A 17,500-nucleotide genomic window follows, 5' to 3' on the forward strand; every position below is an offset into this window, starting at 1 on the left:
TATATTGTTAAGGGAGAGTTATAATTGTTCTAGCAACATATTATTGTTCTAGGAAGTTGATCATTGTTTTAAGGAGTATGATTTGTTCAGTTGAGTTATAATTGTTCTAGTGGCTTATAATTGATCAAGGGAGTTATAATTGTTCTAGTCACACTTGTAATTATACAAAGTTATAATTGCTTAAGACACACCTAGAACTGTTCTTGTGACAGTTATAATTGTTCTAGTGAGTTATAATCGTTCCTGTCATAAATGTAAATATATTATGGTCCAACACAGATTTTTTCCATATAAAGATACACATCTGTTCTCTGTATAACATCTTCAGTGATTCTTGGCCCGTTCTTCCTTAATTTGACCTGACGAATTTTGGTAAGATCGGCGAGTTGATGTGAGGTGGAAGGTCTGTGGCTACCGTTGACCAGAGTGGAGAGGTCACAGTTGGTTGTTGACCAGAGTGGAGAGGTCACAGTTGGTTGTTGACCAGAGTGGAGAGGTCACAGTTGGTTGTTGACCAGAGTGGAGAGGTCACAGTTGGTTGTTGACCAGAGTGGAGAGGTCACAGTTGGTTGTTGACCAGAGTGGAGAGGTCACAGTTGGTTGTTGACCAGAGTGGAGACGGGACACATTTGGTCGACCTTGACTGAGTGCAGTGCTGACCCGTGTTGGTCTGGCATGGTCTCAAGCCTAGGGTTAATTATCTCTCTCTCTCTCTCTCTCTCTCTCTCTCTCTCTCTCTCTCTCTCTCTCTCTCTCTCTCTCTCTCTCTCTCTGTGTTTTATATATGTTTAATCATGACAACAAATTTCTTGTATGAAAGAGAATAACGAAGAGCGTTGTTGAAGTCATACACTGAACTGCTCATGCTTCTCACAAATCAACCCGTTCTCGCAAATTTAATAAGTCAATATTGACTTATTAGTTGCGTGCATAGGTGACATACTAAACATAATAGTTTCCCTTGAAAAGCTTCATAGAAAACACCGACCTTACCTAACCTACTTAGTATGTTAAAATAAGCATCTTATAGCTTCGTAATTGCAATTGTTACTTAACCTATGATACGTATAGGTTAGGTAATAATTGTAATTACGAAGCAATAAGATGCTTATCTTAACATACTAAGTAGGTTAGGTAAGGTCGGTGTTTTCTATGAATCTTTTCAAGGGAAACTATTATGTTAAGTATGTCACCTATGCACATATTTAATAAGTCAATATTGACTTATTAAATTTGCGAGAACGGGTTGCACAAATGCACGCGCGCACTCTGCTGTGACGGACAGATGCGTCCACACATGGGTAAGGGCGCAACAATGTGCATTTGAAGGCCACTTTCCCATTTTCGGAAATAAGCTCGTTAGGCTTATAGTGAAGCCTGACCATTCTCTAGGTCTGACGTTCCTCAAGATGCAACTCACAATAGTTGCCTGACTCCTAAGTACCTATTTACTGCTAGGTGAACTCAGGCCTCAGGTGAAAGGAAACATGCCCAAACGTAGCGTCGTGTACTAGAATCGAACCGAAGGACCATATGGCTGGGATACGACTGACTAGGGCACTACAGGTACAACTTGACCATGTAACTGGGGGGGGGGGAGAAACTCTTTTGTCCATTATCCCCCCCCCCCCCAGTTGACTAACGAGGATGGAGGAAACAGCTCTTTTTTTGTCCATTATACCACCCCCTCCCCCCCGTTAGCTATTCTAGAGTTCCCCCCGAGTTCCTACCACAACCTCTCTAGTTCAACACCTTGTAACCTAGGTATTTGATTACCTTGGTGCTACACCCACAAGGCGCCGTAACTTAATCAGCTACCCGCAGCTCTAAAGAAACTCTAGAACATTTCACTGCCACAAACGTATAAGAGAAACGAAAGGAAAGAGATGAATAATGAAGTAATTAGTGAGGGTTTGGGGTGAGGGAGGTAGAGAGGAGGGAGGAGTAGGTGGGAGGAGTAAGGAGGGTCGTCAAGGGAAAGGGGGGGGGGAGAGGGTACGGAGATGAATAGGAAGTAGTGGTAGAGGTAGAAGAGTAGATAGGTAGAAATAGAAACGTAGATAGTAGAAGTGCTGCCACCATCCATTCTAGTCAGTATATACAAGGAATTGAACTTGTCTGTATTAAAAGAAGTTATTAGCATGTGTCAGCTGCATTCATGTTCCAGGCAAGATTCTTTTAGTCGCTAACTCAAGAGTACTCTACGCTCAAGTTCGCATATTGTATCCAAAAATCCCAGATCTTGGAACAATTAAAATCATATTACCAGTAACGTGAATCAAGTATATATTTCTCAATAAAGTCATCAAGTATATTTATCATGATAAATATCATAATTCAAGCAATCAAAGTGAAGGTTCACTATCAATATACAAAGTGAGTCATTACCCAAGAATACGAGACCACTACAGCTGCCTGCCCCTGATCATCACACAACACTTGTAAACACGACTAAGTTACCTTAATGTTCAACTCACCGAGGACTGAGCCTAAGTTAAATAAAGAGGGGGCGATGGTCTGCAGTTGGCAGGCAGAGTCACCCCCCCCCCCCCCTGTCCGGCTGACAGCCTATCTTATCGGCTTGTCTACTGCCCTGCTCTGATGTGCTGTCTCTGTTGTCCTCTCTCCCGAAGGTACAGTTCCATGGGTATTTATTGGGGGACAAGTAGCTAACTCCGCCCACAAGTAGATAGCCCCAGGCCATCTACCAAGCCACACCTTAAACTGGCGGCATGTTTGAAGGACACCACCGGGTAGCCGCCTGCAGTTATGAGCTTAGCAGAAACAGGGTCAACTTCACACGACTTGACCTTGGTCACTTGGTGGTCATTAACACTCTAGAAGTGTGACTTTCAGGCCGACAGACAGGCGCCTCTCAAATCTTGTCTGTGACTCATGTATCTCTATGTATATTAAATATAACTAAACAAAACACCTTTACGGTGTTACAACCACATGTGAGACACAAGTTATTTGATTCTGGTTTCTGCTGACCAGCTGCCCGCACCAGCTGCCCGCGCCGCTAGGAGGTCAGCACCTGTCCATTGTGCTATGATAACAATACCACAACATTCGTCATGTTTCCCATGGCGTCCGGGTACCTCTGCCATCACTGAACCACCTATGGCGTCCAAGATATGCTTAGCAAAATTTGTTGTTTTCATTAGGAATCTTCTGTTGTTAGCGTAGTCACACCACACCTGATGTAATTACTGAGAGTCTTTAGTGTGTGTGTGTGTGTGTGTGTGTGTGTGTGTGTGTGTGTGTGTGTGTGTGTGTGTGTGTGTGTGTGTGTGTGTGTGGGTGTGTGTGTGTGGGTGTGTGTGTGTGTGTGTGTGTGTGTGTGTACTCACCTAGTTGTACTCACCTAGTTGTGTTTGCGGGGGTTGAGCTCTGGCTCTTTGGTCCCGCCTCTCAACCGTCAATCAACAGGTGTACAGATTCATGAGCCTATCGGGCTCTGTCATATCTACACTTGAAACTGTGTATGGAGTCAGCCTCCACCACATCACTTCCTAGTGCATTCCATTTGTCAACCACTCTGACACTAAAAAAGTTCTTTCTAATATCTCTGTGGCTCATTTGGGCACTCAGTTTCCACCTGTGTCCCCTTGTGCGTGTTCCCCTTGTGTTAAATAGACTGTCTTTATCTACCCTATCAATCCCCTTCAGAATCTTGAATGTGGTGATCATGTCCCCCCTAACTCTTCTGTCTTCCAGCGAAGTGAGGTTTAATTCCCGTAGTCTCTCCTCGTAGCTCATACCTCTCAGCTCGGGTACTAGTCTGGTGGCAAACCTTTGAACCTTTTCCAGTTTAGTCTTATCCTTGACTAGATATGGACTCCATGCTGGACTGTGTGTGTGTGTGTGTGTGTGTGTGTGTGTGTGTGTGTGTGTGTGTGTGTGTGTGTGTGTGTGTGTGTGACAGTAACGACGCAACTACCAGTATAGTGGATAAATTAACAATTAGAATATGAACCTGACACCATATATCTTAGCTGCATATGGTGTTGTATATACTAGGTAATGGAGACGAGAGTATACTACACTGAACTCTTAGACAGTGATCAGTCATTACGCCAGGGAAGGTTTGGAGTTGGTGAGTGTTGTGTTGTGCGCCAGTGTTAGTCTTCATCAGAGACGCGAGCTTCCTCGCCTCGCCGCCAGGGGGTGTTCAACGTGTGGTCGACTTGGCTTACTTAAGTTAATTGAAGTATGTTAAGCTTCGATATTAAGAGGATTCATTTAGGTGGTGGCTTCCTCCAGTGCCTGGGAAGGTTTAAGAGTCGGGCAGGGAAGTGTGTACCTCAATTTTAGATTAATTTAATTTTGCTCCGTGGGCGAGTTTATTGGGCAGCGTCACCCATCCTGTGAGTGGACACACTGCCATAGTGATAGTATTGGGCAGCGTCACCCATCCTGTGAGTGGACACACTGCCATAGTGATAGTATTGGGCAGCGTCACCCATCCTGTGAGTGGACACACCGCCATAGTGATAGTATTGGGCAGCGTCACCCATCCTGTGAGTGGACACACTGCCATAGTGATAGTATTGGGCAGCGTCACCCATCCTGTAAGTAGACACACCGCCATAGTGATAGTATTGGGCAGCGTCACCCATCCTGTGAGTGGACACACCGCCATAGTGACAGTATTGGGCAGCGTCACCCATCCTGTGAGTGGACACACTGCCATAGTGACAGTATTGGGCAGCGTCACCCATCCTGTAAGTAGACACACCGCCATAGTGACAGTATTGGGTAGCGTCACTCATCCTGTGAGTGGACACACCGCCATAGTGACAGTATTGGGCAGCGTCACCCATCCTGTGAGTGGACACACCGCCATAGTGACAGTATTGGGCAGCGTCACTCATCCTGTGAGTGGACACACCGCCATAGTGACAGTATTGGGCAGCGCCACTCATCCTGTGAGTGGACACACCGCCATAGTGACAGTATTGGGCAGCGTCACTCATCCTGTGAGTGGACACACCGAGATAGTGACAGTATTGGGCAGCGCCACCCATCCTGTGAGTGGACACACCGCCATAGTGACAGTATTGGGCAGCGTCACTCATCCTGTGAGTGGACACACCGCCATAGTGACAGTATTGGGCAGCGCCACCCATCCTGTGAGTGAACACACCGCCATAGTGACAGTATTGGGCAGCGTCACTCATCCTGTGAGTGGACACACCGCCATAGTGACAGTATTGGGCAGCGCCACCCATCCTGTGAGTGGACACACCGCCATAGTGACAGTATTGGGCAGCGTCACTCATCCTGTGAGTGGACACACCGCCATAGTGACAGTATTGGGCAGCGCCACTCATCCTGTGAGTGGACACACCGCCATAGTGACAGTATTGGGCAGCGCCACTCATCCTGTGAGTGGACACAGCCATAGTGACAGTATTGGGCAGCGCCACTCATCCTGTGAGTGGACACAGCCATAGTGACAGTATTGGGCAGACTACCGACCTCCTTATTAAGAACAGCCCGAAGCCAGAGAACCCTCTACAGCAGTCAAGTGTTGTATACATGTACACTTGCCCCTACGAAGGATGTAACCTTCAATTTAAGTACATAGGTATGACGTCGACCAAGCTGACGAGGCGTTTGACATGCCATCTTCAATCCGGTGCCCCCAGGAATCACATGAGACAAGCCCATGACATCACCCTGACAAGAGAAATGTTAAATAAAAACACTTGCATAATAGACAAAACTAAAGATGTAAGGTGACAAATTCTTGAAGCAATCCACATAAAAATAGAACAACCTACCGTGAATACCCAAATCAGGGAACTATTTACTCTACCCACCATGAGAGTAAGAACAAGACCTGAACATGAAGATGCCAACAGAGAAGACACTGCTCAACATGTCACGCCCACTACACCTGAATAATCTTTGTATGTGCTTCATCCCCTATTTTCGCCTTTTTTCTTTTACGCCTTACCTTTTCCTTTATTCTTGTCTGATTTGTTTAGATCTACTTGCCTTCACCTGACCCCTTACTGATATAACTCTAACACGCATTGTATTTTCTTATCGACGGCACCGCTCCTTTGCCAGGTAGTAAGTTCACTACGGGCTCACCATAGCCCGTGCTACTTGGAACTTGTTCCAAGTAGCTGAATCTATAACAACAACAACAACGTATTTTCTTATCACTTGAGAATGAACCATGTAGGTTCGAAACATTATGTAAATTTGATAATAAGTGTAATACATTCTACAGTTATTTATTTCTTTTTCTTCACCTCGAACGAAGATGACCTTTGGAGAACTCCTCTTCCAAGCAGACCAAGATGCCAGAACACTAGTCAGAGGGATAGAAGCCCTAAACAAGAAGAAATCAATACAGAATATGCACTGATATTCAATGAAACATGAAGAAGAAATCTTTGGATACTTGGCTAAGATTCCTGGCAGTACATTATTATGAATGAAGTACTTACATATTTCTTGGACACCATTGATGGTGTTATCTCTGGATTCCGCGATTTTTTTCACATGCCATTATATAATGACGCAAAGTATGCGAATAGTTATGCTGGCAGAGTTTACATTTAGTCAAGTCTACATGAGCAGCAGAAGTAAACTTTGCGGTAGTCTCTGGTTACCGTAACTCGTTAACTCTCCAACCTGACATACACTATTTCTACAAATATTTAACTCACTGTGAATGGCCATAATCTCAAGTAAATTTTTTCGGTTAATCAACACCTACGAAAGCCTTGTGTTTCGTCAGTCCGGTAGAGCGAAAGGAACTTATATACACTTTAGTGTTGTTCTCTTAATGAAAGTGTAGTGTGAAGCCAGTGCAACATTACTGATAAGGTTCACATCTGTCTGTCAATCCATGTCTCCAGGTTCATGGTTTAGTATCTACCCTCGGGTTCTTGAACCTCTGGCCTTCACTGCCTCCCCAGTGCACTGTGGGAAGGAAGCACCATCTGTCTATCTGGTTCTCTTCAGGACGAAGCCTCGCTATATACAGTGTATTAAAGTTTCCACATTAGCAAGTGTGAAGCAGCGAGCTGCGGCTCCGTCGAAAACTTTGTCACTCATTGATGAGAGGCTTCCGTTATCTAGCGCTGCGGTCCATGAGTTCTGAATTAAGCAAATTCTATGCTCAGTGCATCTTGCTGCTCACTCACCCTCACTCACCCCTCCCCCTCTCACTCACACCTGCTTGAGTAGTGATGTAACTTCTCAATCTCTCCATCCGTAAGTACTCACCACAAACTAGTTGTTCCCTAACTGTTTCTAATTACAATACCCCTCAAACACCAACCATCTTCATGTTTGTTAAACTAATGTGACCATTTTGGTCATTTTGTTTTGAATCTGAACAATTTAATATAACACCGAGCGTGCCAAACAATAACATTGTAAACGTAATCTACTTTAACCACATTAAGCTGCTGTTGTTGTGTTCCAGCGCATATCTCTCCCTGCTGTTGGTGTGTTCCCGCGCATATCTCACGCTGCTGTTGTTGTGTTCCCGCGCATATCTCACGCTGCTGTTGGTGTGTTCCCGCGCATATCTCTCCCTGCTGTTGTTGTGTTCCAGCGCATATCTCTCCCTGCTGTTGGTGTGTTCCCGCGCATATCTCACGCTGCTGTTGGTGTGTTCCCGCGCATATCTCACGCTGCTGTTGGTGTGTTCCCGCGCATATCTCTCCCTGCTGTTGTTGTGTTCCAGCGCATATCTCACGCTGCTGTTGGTGTGTTCCCGCGCATATCTCACGCTGCTGTTGGTGTGTTCCCGCGCATATCTCACGCTGCTGTTGGTGTGTTCCCGCGCATATCTCTCCCTGCTGTTGTTGTGTTCCCGCGCATATCTCTCCCTGCTGTTGGTGTGTTCCCGCGCATATCTCACGCTGCTGTTGGTGTGTTCCCGCGCATATCTCTCCCTGCTGTTGTTGTGTTCCCGCGCATATCTCTCCCTGCTGTTGGTGTGTTCCCGCGCATATCTCACGCTGCTGTTGGTGTGTTCCCGCGCATATCTCACGCTGCTGTTGGTGTGTTCCCGCGCATATCTCTCCCTGCTGTTGTTGTGTTCCCGCGCATATCTCTCCCTGCTGTTGGTGTGTTCCCGCGCATATCTCACGCTGCTGTTGGTGTGTTCCCGCGCATATCTCTCCCTGCTGTTGTTGTGTTCCCGCGCATATCTCTCCCTGCTGTTGTTGTGTTCCCGCACATATCTCTCCCTGCTGTTGTTGTGTTCCCGCGCATATCTCTCCCTGCTGTTGTTGTGTTCCCACGCATATCTCACGCTGCTGTTGTTGTGTTCCCGCGCATATCTCTCCCTGCTGTTGTTGTGTTCCCGCGCATATCTCTCCCTGCTGTTGTTGTGTTCCCGCGCATATCTCTCCCTGCTGTTGTTGTGTTCCCGCGCATATCTCACGCTGCTGTTGTTGTGTTCCAGCGCATATCTCACGCTGCTGTTGTTGTGTTCCAGCGCATATCTCTCCCTGCTGTTGTTGTGTTCCCGCGCATATCTCTCCCTGCTGTTGGTGTGTTCCCGCGCATATCTCACGCTGCTGTTGTGTTCCCGCGCATATCTCTCCCTGCTGTTGTTGTGTTCCCGCGCATATCTCTCCCTGCTGTTGTTGTGTTCCCGCACATATCTCTCCCTGCTGTTGTTGTGTTCCCGCGCATATCTCTCCCTGCTGTTGGTGTGTTCCCGCGCATATCTCTCCCTGCTGTTGTTGTGTTCCCGCGCATATCTCTCCCTGCTGTTGTTGTGTTCCCGCGCATATCTCTCCCTGCTGTTGGTGTGTTCCCGCGCGTATCTCTCCCTGCTGTTGTTGTGTTCCCGCGCATATCTCTCCCTGCTGTTGTTGTGTTCCCGCGCATATCTCTCCCTGCTGTTGTTGTGTTCCCGCGCATATCTCTCCCTGCTGTTGTTGTGTTCCCGCGCATATCTCACGCTGCTGTTGTTGTGTTCCCGCGCATACCTCACGCTGCTGTTGTTGTGTTCCCGCGCATATCTCTCCCTGCTGTTGTTGTGTTCCCGCGCATATCTCACGCTGCTGTTGTTGTGTTCCCGCGCATACCTCACGCTGCTGTTGTTGTGTTCCCGCGCATATCTCTCCCTGCTGTTGTTGTGTTCCCGCGCATATCTCTCCCTGCTGTTGTTGTGTTCCCGCGCATATCTCTCCCTGCTGTTGTTGTGTTCCCGCGCATATCTCTCCCTGCTGTTGTTGTGTTCCCGCGCATATCTCACGCTGCTGTTGTTGTGTTCCCGCGCATATCTCACGCTGCTGTTGTTGTGTTCCCGCGCATATCTCACCCTGCTGTTGTTGTGTTCCCGCGCATATCTCTCCCTGCTGTTGTTGTGTTCCCGCGCATATCTCACCCTGCTGTTGTTGTGTTCCCGCGCATATCTCTCCCTGCTGTTGTTGTGTTCCCGCGCATATCTCTCCCTGCTGTTGTTGTGTTCCCGCGCATATCTCACGCTGCTGTTGTTGTGTTCCCGCGCATATCTCTCCCTGCTGTTGTTGTGTTCCCGCGCATATCTCTCCCTGCTGTTGTTGTGTTCCCGCGCATATCTCTCCCTGCTGTTGTTGTGTTCCCGCGCATATCTCTCCCTGCTGTTGTTGTGTTCCCGCGCATATCTCTCCCTGCTGTTGGTGTGTTCCCGCGCATATCTCTCCCTGCTGTTGTTGTGTTCCCGCGCATATCTCACGCTGCTGTTGTTGTGTTCCCGCGCATATCTCTCCCTGCTGTTGTTGTGTTCCCGCGCATATCTCACGCTGCTGTTGTTGTGTTCCCGCGCATACCTCACGCTGCTGTTGTTGTGTTCCCGCGCATATCTCTCCCTGCTGTTGGTGTGTTCCCGCGCATATCTCTCCCTGCTGTTGTTGTGTTCCCGCGCATATCTCACGCTGCTGTTGTTGTGTTCCCGCGCATACCTCACGCTGCTGTTGTTGTGTTCCCGCGCATATCTCTCCCTGCTGTTGTTGTGTTCCCGCGCATATCTCACGCTGCTGTTGTTGTGTTCCCGCGCATACCTCACGCTGCTGTTGTTGTGTTCCCGCGCATATCTCTCCCTGCTGTTGTTGTGTTCCCGCGCATATCTCTCCCTGCTGTTGTTGTGTTCCCGCGCATATCTCTCCCTGCTGTTGTTGTGTTCCCGCGCATATCTCTCCCTGCTGTTGTTGTGTTCCCGCGCATATCTCACGCTGCTGTTGTTGTGTTCCCGCGCATATCTCTCCCTGCTGTTGTTGTGTTCCCGCGCATATCTCTCCCTGCTGTTGTTGTGTTCCCGCGCATATCTCACGCTGCTGTTGTTGTGTTCCCGCGCATATCTCACGCTGCTGTTGTTGTGTTCCCGCGCATATCTCACCCTGCTGTTGTTGTGTTCCCGCGCATATCTCTCCCTGCTGTTGTTGTGTTCCCGCGCATATCTCACCCTGCTGTTGTTGTGTTCCCGCGCATATCTCTCCCTGCTGTTGTTGTGTTCCCGCGCATATCTCTCCCTGCTGTTGTTGTGTTCCCGCGCATATCTCTCCCTGCTGTTGTTGTGTTCCCGCGCATATCTCTCCCTGCTGTTGGTGTGTTCCCGCGCATATCTCTTCCTGCTGTTGTTGTGTTCCCGCGCATTTCTCTCCCTGCTGTTGTTGTGTTCCCGCGCATATCTCTCCCTGCTGTTGTTGTGTTCCCGCGCATATCTCACGCAGCTTCCCAAACACAGGCATAATGGTATGCTAAAATACACTGCACGCTGTTAGTGGGTTAAATACTGTTCCATTTGTGTATGTAATCTGAGGGTCTCTGTAGTACAGTCGGGTTCGTTCTCGACTAATAATCGACAATTTTGGGTTCGAATGCTGGGCGGGACAGAAATGGTTGAGCTCATCACCTATCACCTAATGCCCCTGTCCACCTAGCATTAAGTAGGTACCAAGGAGTGTTGTTAGGATGCACTCTGGGCGAGGTCAGTAATTCGACCCACAGGATGCTTCTATACACAGTAGCGAAGAACGTGAGAATAGGCACAAAATTATCGAGGTTCGGGAGATCAAAATTTTTGCTAGTACCTAGTGAGGCCCCCAGAGGGAGGCGTCACTCTACTTCTCATGTCTGTACCGGACTCTACCCAGGAACTACGACCCTTCCTCACAGTGTGACTCTGCTTCTCATGTCTGTACCGGACTCTACCCAGGAACTACGACCCTTCCTCACAGTGTGCACGAGGCAAAAGAACTGAATGAATAAAAAGAAGTATTGGAGATGCTCCAAAAACACAGGTCTGGGTGGACTAGAGAGATGGTTTACTAAAGGAAAGCAATACTACTTGATACTAGTCCAAGTGTAAAGGTGTGAGGTGGATACCTTAGGAAGACTACACCCTGGGAGGGACGACTACACTCTGGGAGGGACGACTACACCCTGGGAGGGACGACTACACCCTGGGAGGGAAGACTACACCCTGGGAGGGAAGACTACACCCTGGGAGGGACGACTACACCCTGGGAGGGAAGACTACACCCTGGGAGGGAAGACTACACCCTGGGAGGGACGACTACACCCTGGGAGGGACGACTACACCCTGGGAGGGAAGACTACACCCTGGGAGGGACGACTACACCCTGGGAGGGAAGACTACACCCTGGGAGGGAAGACTACACCCTGGGAGGGACGACTACACCCTGGGAGGGACGACTACACCCTGGGAGGGAAGACTACACCCTGGGAGGGAAGACTACACCCTGGGAGGGACGACTACACCCTGGGAGGGACGACTACACCCTGGGAGGGAAGACTACACCCTGGGAGGGACGACTACACCCTGGGAGGGAAGACTACACCCTGGGAGGGACGACTACACCCTGGGAGGGACGACTACACCCTGGGAGGGACGACTACACCCTGGGAGGGATGACTACACCCTGGGAGGGACGACTACACCCTGGGAGGGAAGACTACACCCTGGGAGGGACGACTATACCCTGGGAGGGAAGACTACACCCTGGGAGGGACGACTACACCCTGGGAGGGAAGACTACACCCTGGGAGGGACGACTACACCCTGGGAGGGACGACTACACCCAGGGAGGGATGACTACACCCTGGGAGGGAAGACTACACCCTGGGAGGGAAGACTACACCCTGGGAGGGATGACTACACCCTGGGAGGGACGACTACACCCTGGGAGGGACGACTACACCCAGGGAGGGATGACTACACCCTGGGAGGGAAGACTACACCCTGGGAGGGAAGACTACACCCTGGGAGGGATGACTACACCCTGGGAGGGATGACTACACCCTGGGAGGGACGACTACACCCTGGGAGGGACGACTACACCCTGGGAGGGACGACTACACCCTGGGAGGGAAGACTACACCCTGGGAGGGACGACTACACCCTGGGAGGGACGACTACACCCTGGGAGGGACGACTACACCCTGGGAGGGACGACTACAACCTGGGAGGGATGACTACACCCTGGGAGGGACGACTAAACCCTGGGAGGGACGACTACAACCTGGGAGGGATGACTACACCCTGGGAGGGACGACTACACCCTGGGAGGGACGACTACAACCTGGGAGGGACGACTACACCCTGGGAGGGACGACTACAACCTGGGAGGGATGACTACACCCTGGGAGGGATGACTAAACCCTGGGAGGGACAACTACACCCTGGGAGGGACAACTACACCCTGGGAGGGACGACTACACCCTGGGAGGGACGACTACACCCTGGGAGGGACGACTACACCCTGGGAGGGACAACTACACCCTGGGAGGGACGACTACACCCTGGGAGGGACAACTACACCCTGGGCGGGACAACTACACCCTGGGAGGGATGACTACACCCTGGGAGGGACAACTACACCCTGGGAGGGACAACTACACCCTGGGCGGGACAACTACACCCTGGGAGGGATGACTACACCCTGGGAGGGACAACTACACCCTGGGAGGGACAACTACACCCTGGGAGGGACAACTACACCCTGGGAGGGATGACTACACCCTGGGAGGGACAACTACACCCTGGGAGGGACAACTACACCCTGGGAGGGACAACTACACCCTGGGAGGGACGACTACACCCTGGGAGGGACAACTACACCCTGGGAGGGACAACTACACCCTGGGAGGGACAACTACACCCTGGGAGGGACAACTACACCCTGGGAGGGGACACAGCTGCTTGAGTCAGGGTCAGGTGTAGACAGCAAGCGAGTCACCAGAGGCACACATTAACACAATAACATCAGCGACATACCTGAAAGCCACCACCATTGTGACCTCCAGGAAGTCTGTAAATTGTTGCATCACTGAAATTCAGGTACTTACAGTAGCTCCTTGGTGGCCAGTACCAGTATGATGGCCGCCAGTACACCACTCTGGTTACGGTAAGACCTAACTACACCACTCTGGTTACGGTAAGACCTAACTACACCACTCTGGTTACGGTAAGACCTAACTACACCACTCTGGTTACGGTAAGACCTAACTACACCACTCTGGTTACGGTAACACCTAACTACACCACTCTGGTTACGGTAAGACCTAACTACACCACTCTGGTTACGGTAAGACCTAACTACACCACTCTGGTTACAGTAAGACCTAACTACACCACTCTGGTTACGGTAAGACCTAACTACACCACTCTGGTTACAGTAATACCTAACTACACCACTCTGGTTACAGTAAGACCTAACTACACCACTCTGGTTACAGTAAGACCTAACTACACCACTCTGGTTACGGTAAGACCTAACTACACCACTCTGGTTACAGTAAGACCTAACTACACCACTCTGGTTACGGTAAGACCTAACTACACCACTCTGGTTACGGTAAGACCTAACTACACCACTCTGGTTACGGTAAGACCTAACTTAACCTAACCTCGCCTACAAACTTAGATATACTCAGGTCTAGTATAGCACATATATGAACTATAGTAGGCCTCAGATAGCGTTTAACTGGACTGGGTTTGCTAGGAAAAGTTACGGTAAGTTAGGTTTTACATTTATGCTGCGAGTAAAAAAAATTCCTGTTCAAATACACAAATACAAAAGTCAACTTTAATAATAGCAGATCATTGTGTAGGGGGACAGGCAGCCAGAGTGTATTCATACACGTTAGGCTTATATCAAGATCCCCCATCAACGTCAAATTATTGACCACGTCCAGGATGCAACCCCCACAACACGCTAACTCCTGAGTACCTGTTTAATGCTAGGTGAACAGATGCATTAGGTGATAGGAAATGCGCCTAATCATTTCTGTCCCGCCCGGGATTCGAATCAGGAACTTTTGTTTTGTGAGTCGATAACGAATCCGACTATACTAGCGGGACCGTTAACTTTCTAAAAGATGAGCACAAGGAAGAGTGTGGTGATCCATCAGCAGACACTCGTGGCTCCCACCACTCACTCACTCACTACAAGTACTCTCCTCTGAGGAGACTGACCTCAACTATAAGTAGTCTTGCAGTCTCCGTGGTGTAGTGGTAAGACACTCGCCTGGAGTTCCGCGAGCGCTATGTCATGGGTTCGTATCCTGGCCGGGGAGGATTTACTGGGCGCAATTCCTTAACTATAGCCTCTGTTTAACGCAACAGTAAAATGTGTACTTGGATGAAAAAACGATTCTTCGCGGCGGGGGATCGTATTCCAGGGACCATAGGATTAAGGACTTGCCCGAAACGCTACACGTACTAGTGGCTGTACAAGAATGTAACAACTCTTGTATATATCTCAAAAAAAAAAAAAAAAAAAAAAAAAAAGTACACAATACACACAGCTCGAGAACGCTGACAGATTTGCTTCAACACTTGGCCAGGATTTACAAAGTAATTATGTATTAACGTGTTAGATGTGCACCTCTCACATTGATCACGGCGCCTTAGACTACAGCTGCTTGTCTACCAGCCGCTGGGCACTAAGATGCCCTCAACCCAAGGTTGTTATTGTGATGGACGCCTTGTAGCCAATTACACCTTGTAAACTATTTAGTAAATGTGAAGTAAACTGCCATGATGGGAGAGGTGGGAGCTGTGTGATGGTGATCCTGGTCTGGGAACCAAGAGGTATGGGCAGTAAGGAAGGCCAAGTGAGTGACTATACCTCAAGACACACGGGACAACTTGCGTCAGTCTCACACCGCTGACACAACCAACAAAGAAATATTCAACATTAACAATGGCAGGAACATGGGAGGAAATTAGACAAATAACTCATAGTGATGTGTGGAGACATTATATATTAATAGTAAACAAATGGATCAACCTTGAAAAGGAGGCAATTGAAGCCAACTATAAATAAAATTTGAAAATAATATATGGTAAGCATGAGGGGCAAGAACCCATTATAATGTGTAGGCAAGGACGCGTAGAGGAGTAAACACCCTCCCCAAGATGGCCAGCACGCCGCGTGCCGCCGCCCCACAAGGACGCCTCTGGTACTGTCTTCATAATGGTCGAAGAATTCACACCAACGGAGAAACTCGGGCGTCAAAATACGACGATCACACTGTACTTGTGGCCGTATTTCCAGGTTGGTCATTTGTTATCAGCTGAAAGTGATACTTTCACTCACTGAAAGACTTGCAGTCTTACTGATACTTACTGAAACACGAGAGATCATCATGTCTTGCGAGTTTCTGAGGGGAGGGAGAGAAGGAGGGAGAAGGAGAGAGAAAGAGGAAGGGGGACGGAGGGAGAGAGGGGGGGGGGAAGAAAAAGAGTTTTTTTTATTATTTTCTACCACAGACGTGGCCACACATTTACAATGCTAACCAGCATATATACATTTTCTTCTGTCCTCCATGGACAGGGTTAGAGATGTGTTAAACATATAGTTCAAGGGTTTATTGAACAATCAACCACAGAAGGTGATTCGGTGCTTTTAAAATGCTAAGCTAACCTACATACGTAAATACATAGATACACAGATTTACGTATGCCCTACATAAAGTGTTCGATGTGTCTTACATAGTGTCATTAAAGTGCATTTACAAAGGTGAAATGTAATTCTGATCAGCTTCCATATATACTTTATACACATACGTATACATACACACACACATATACGTTCATATACCCATATACATATATACACACATATGCATTCACATACATTTGTCTCTTTTACTCTGACAGGGTAAGATAGGTGATAGAGAAACTAGTGTGCAATTAAGCACTTAATCACTGAAGGTGATTAAGGTGCTTTTACAAGCTCAGGTTATATAGTTACATAACATACATACATACATTGTATAATTGATACATTACATGGTTAATCTTGGATACAAGTCCAATATATCATCAAGTGTTCCAGTACTCACATAGTAATTACAGAGTTCAGCATATCTTAGCCTAGGAGGGCGAAAGTCAGTCAGTATGGGACATTCTACAATATAATGTTCAAGAGAGTGCATGTTTTCTCTTTCACAAAGTTGACACACTGTGTACTCGACATTTGGGTTTTGAGAAAGCTGCCAGATACGTCTATATCCCAGGCGTATTCTGGCCACTATAACATCACATTGCCGGGTTCTTGTTCTATTAGTCCCATATGTGAATGTCTCCTCACGATATCTATCATAATATTTAATGCTACAACTTTCAGGTCTTTGTGAATTTGTTAGGTCGGTGAGATCTTCATTAGATATTTGTTTAAGTATTCTCTTTGTCACTTAATGAAACACCCCATATCAATTTCTACCACTGGTTTTCTGCAGGCTGTCTTTGCAAGCATATCAACAGTGTCATGCCTTGAGATGCCAACATGTGATGGTATCCATAGGAATTTGATTTCAAATCTGTTTTCTTTAGCAGCTAAAACATTCATTCGAATATCACTGACTAGTTTCTGGGTGTCACTACTATGTGCGTTCAATGCCAGGAGTGCACTCTGCGAGTCACATAAGCGAGTGCACTCTGCGAGTACATAAGTCCACTGCCTTTGTCTTTTAAAAATTCAGTGGCAAGGTATATGCCTGCAAGTTCGGTTTGAGTTGTACTTGCCCAGTCATTGACGCGCTTCATTGCTGTATGTACGAGAGAAGATTGTTCAAATATGTTACATGCACATCCGGTACATCGTCCACCTTCTTCTACAGAGCCGTCGGTATAGCACTGATACACATCGTTACCCATGCTCTGAGTACTCTCAGTGATGCTTTTCAGTGTTAACTGTTTTAATAATGTAGTGTGCATACTATCTTTCTTGGGCGCATTTACAAAATCAACTGATAGATCCCAGTTATCCCATGGAGTAATTGGTTGATTAATCATTAATTGAGTTGGGTACATATTTAATATTTTGATGGAGTTGGCTACCTTGTAGAACCAAAATACATAATCAGATTTCGTTCTTCTTCTATAGACCTCAGGTGAGTGTAGCATATTAGAAAGTTTAGCTTGAAACTTCATGTGTTGTCTAGATCTACTCAATGCCTTCACGCCGAAAACTGTGCTAATAGACAAAATTCTCTCACTTAT

At 47.9% G+C, this 17,500-nt stretch overlaps 2 protein-coding genes across 2 annotated transcripts in view; both read right to left on the minus strand.

Annotated features, from left to right (window-relative positions):
• Positions 1-17,500, minus strand: part of LOC123756005 (rho GTPase-activating protein 45) — a 975,988-nt gene that overhangs the window by 779,315 nt on the left and 179,173 nt on the right. The gene's annotated exons all lie outside the window — the stretch shown is intronic.
• LOC138350070 (mediator of RNA polymerase II transcription subunit 12-like) lies at positions 7,344-10,718 on the minus strand. The gene has a single exon (XM_069300352.1). It carries the CDS (start codon positions 10,716-10,718, stop codon positions 7,344-7,346), a length of 3,375 nt encoding a protein of 1,124 aa, XP_069156453.1.

Source organism: Procambarus clarkii, chromosome 43 (genome assembly GCF_040958095.1).
Source record: "Procambarus clarkii isolate CNS0578487 chromosome 43, FALCON_Pclarkii_2.0, whole genome shotgun sequence".
Lineage (NCBI taxonomy): Eukaryota > Metazoa > Arthropoda > Malacostraca > Decapoda > Cambaridae > Procambarus > Procambarus clarkii.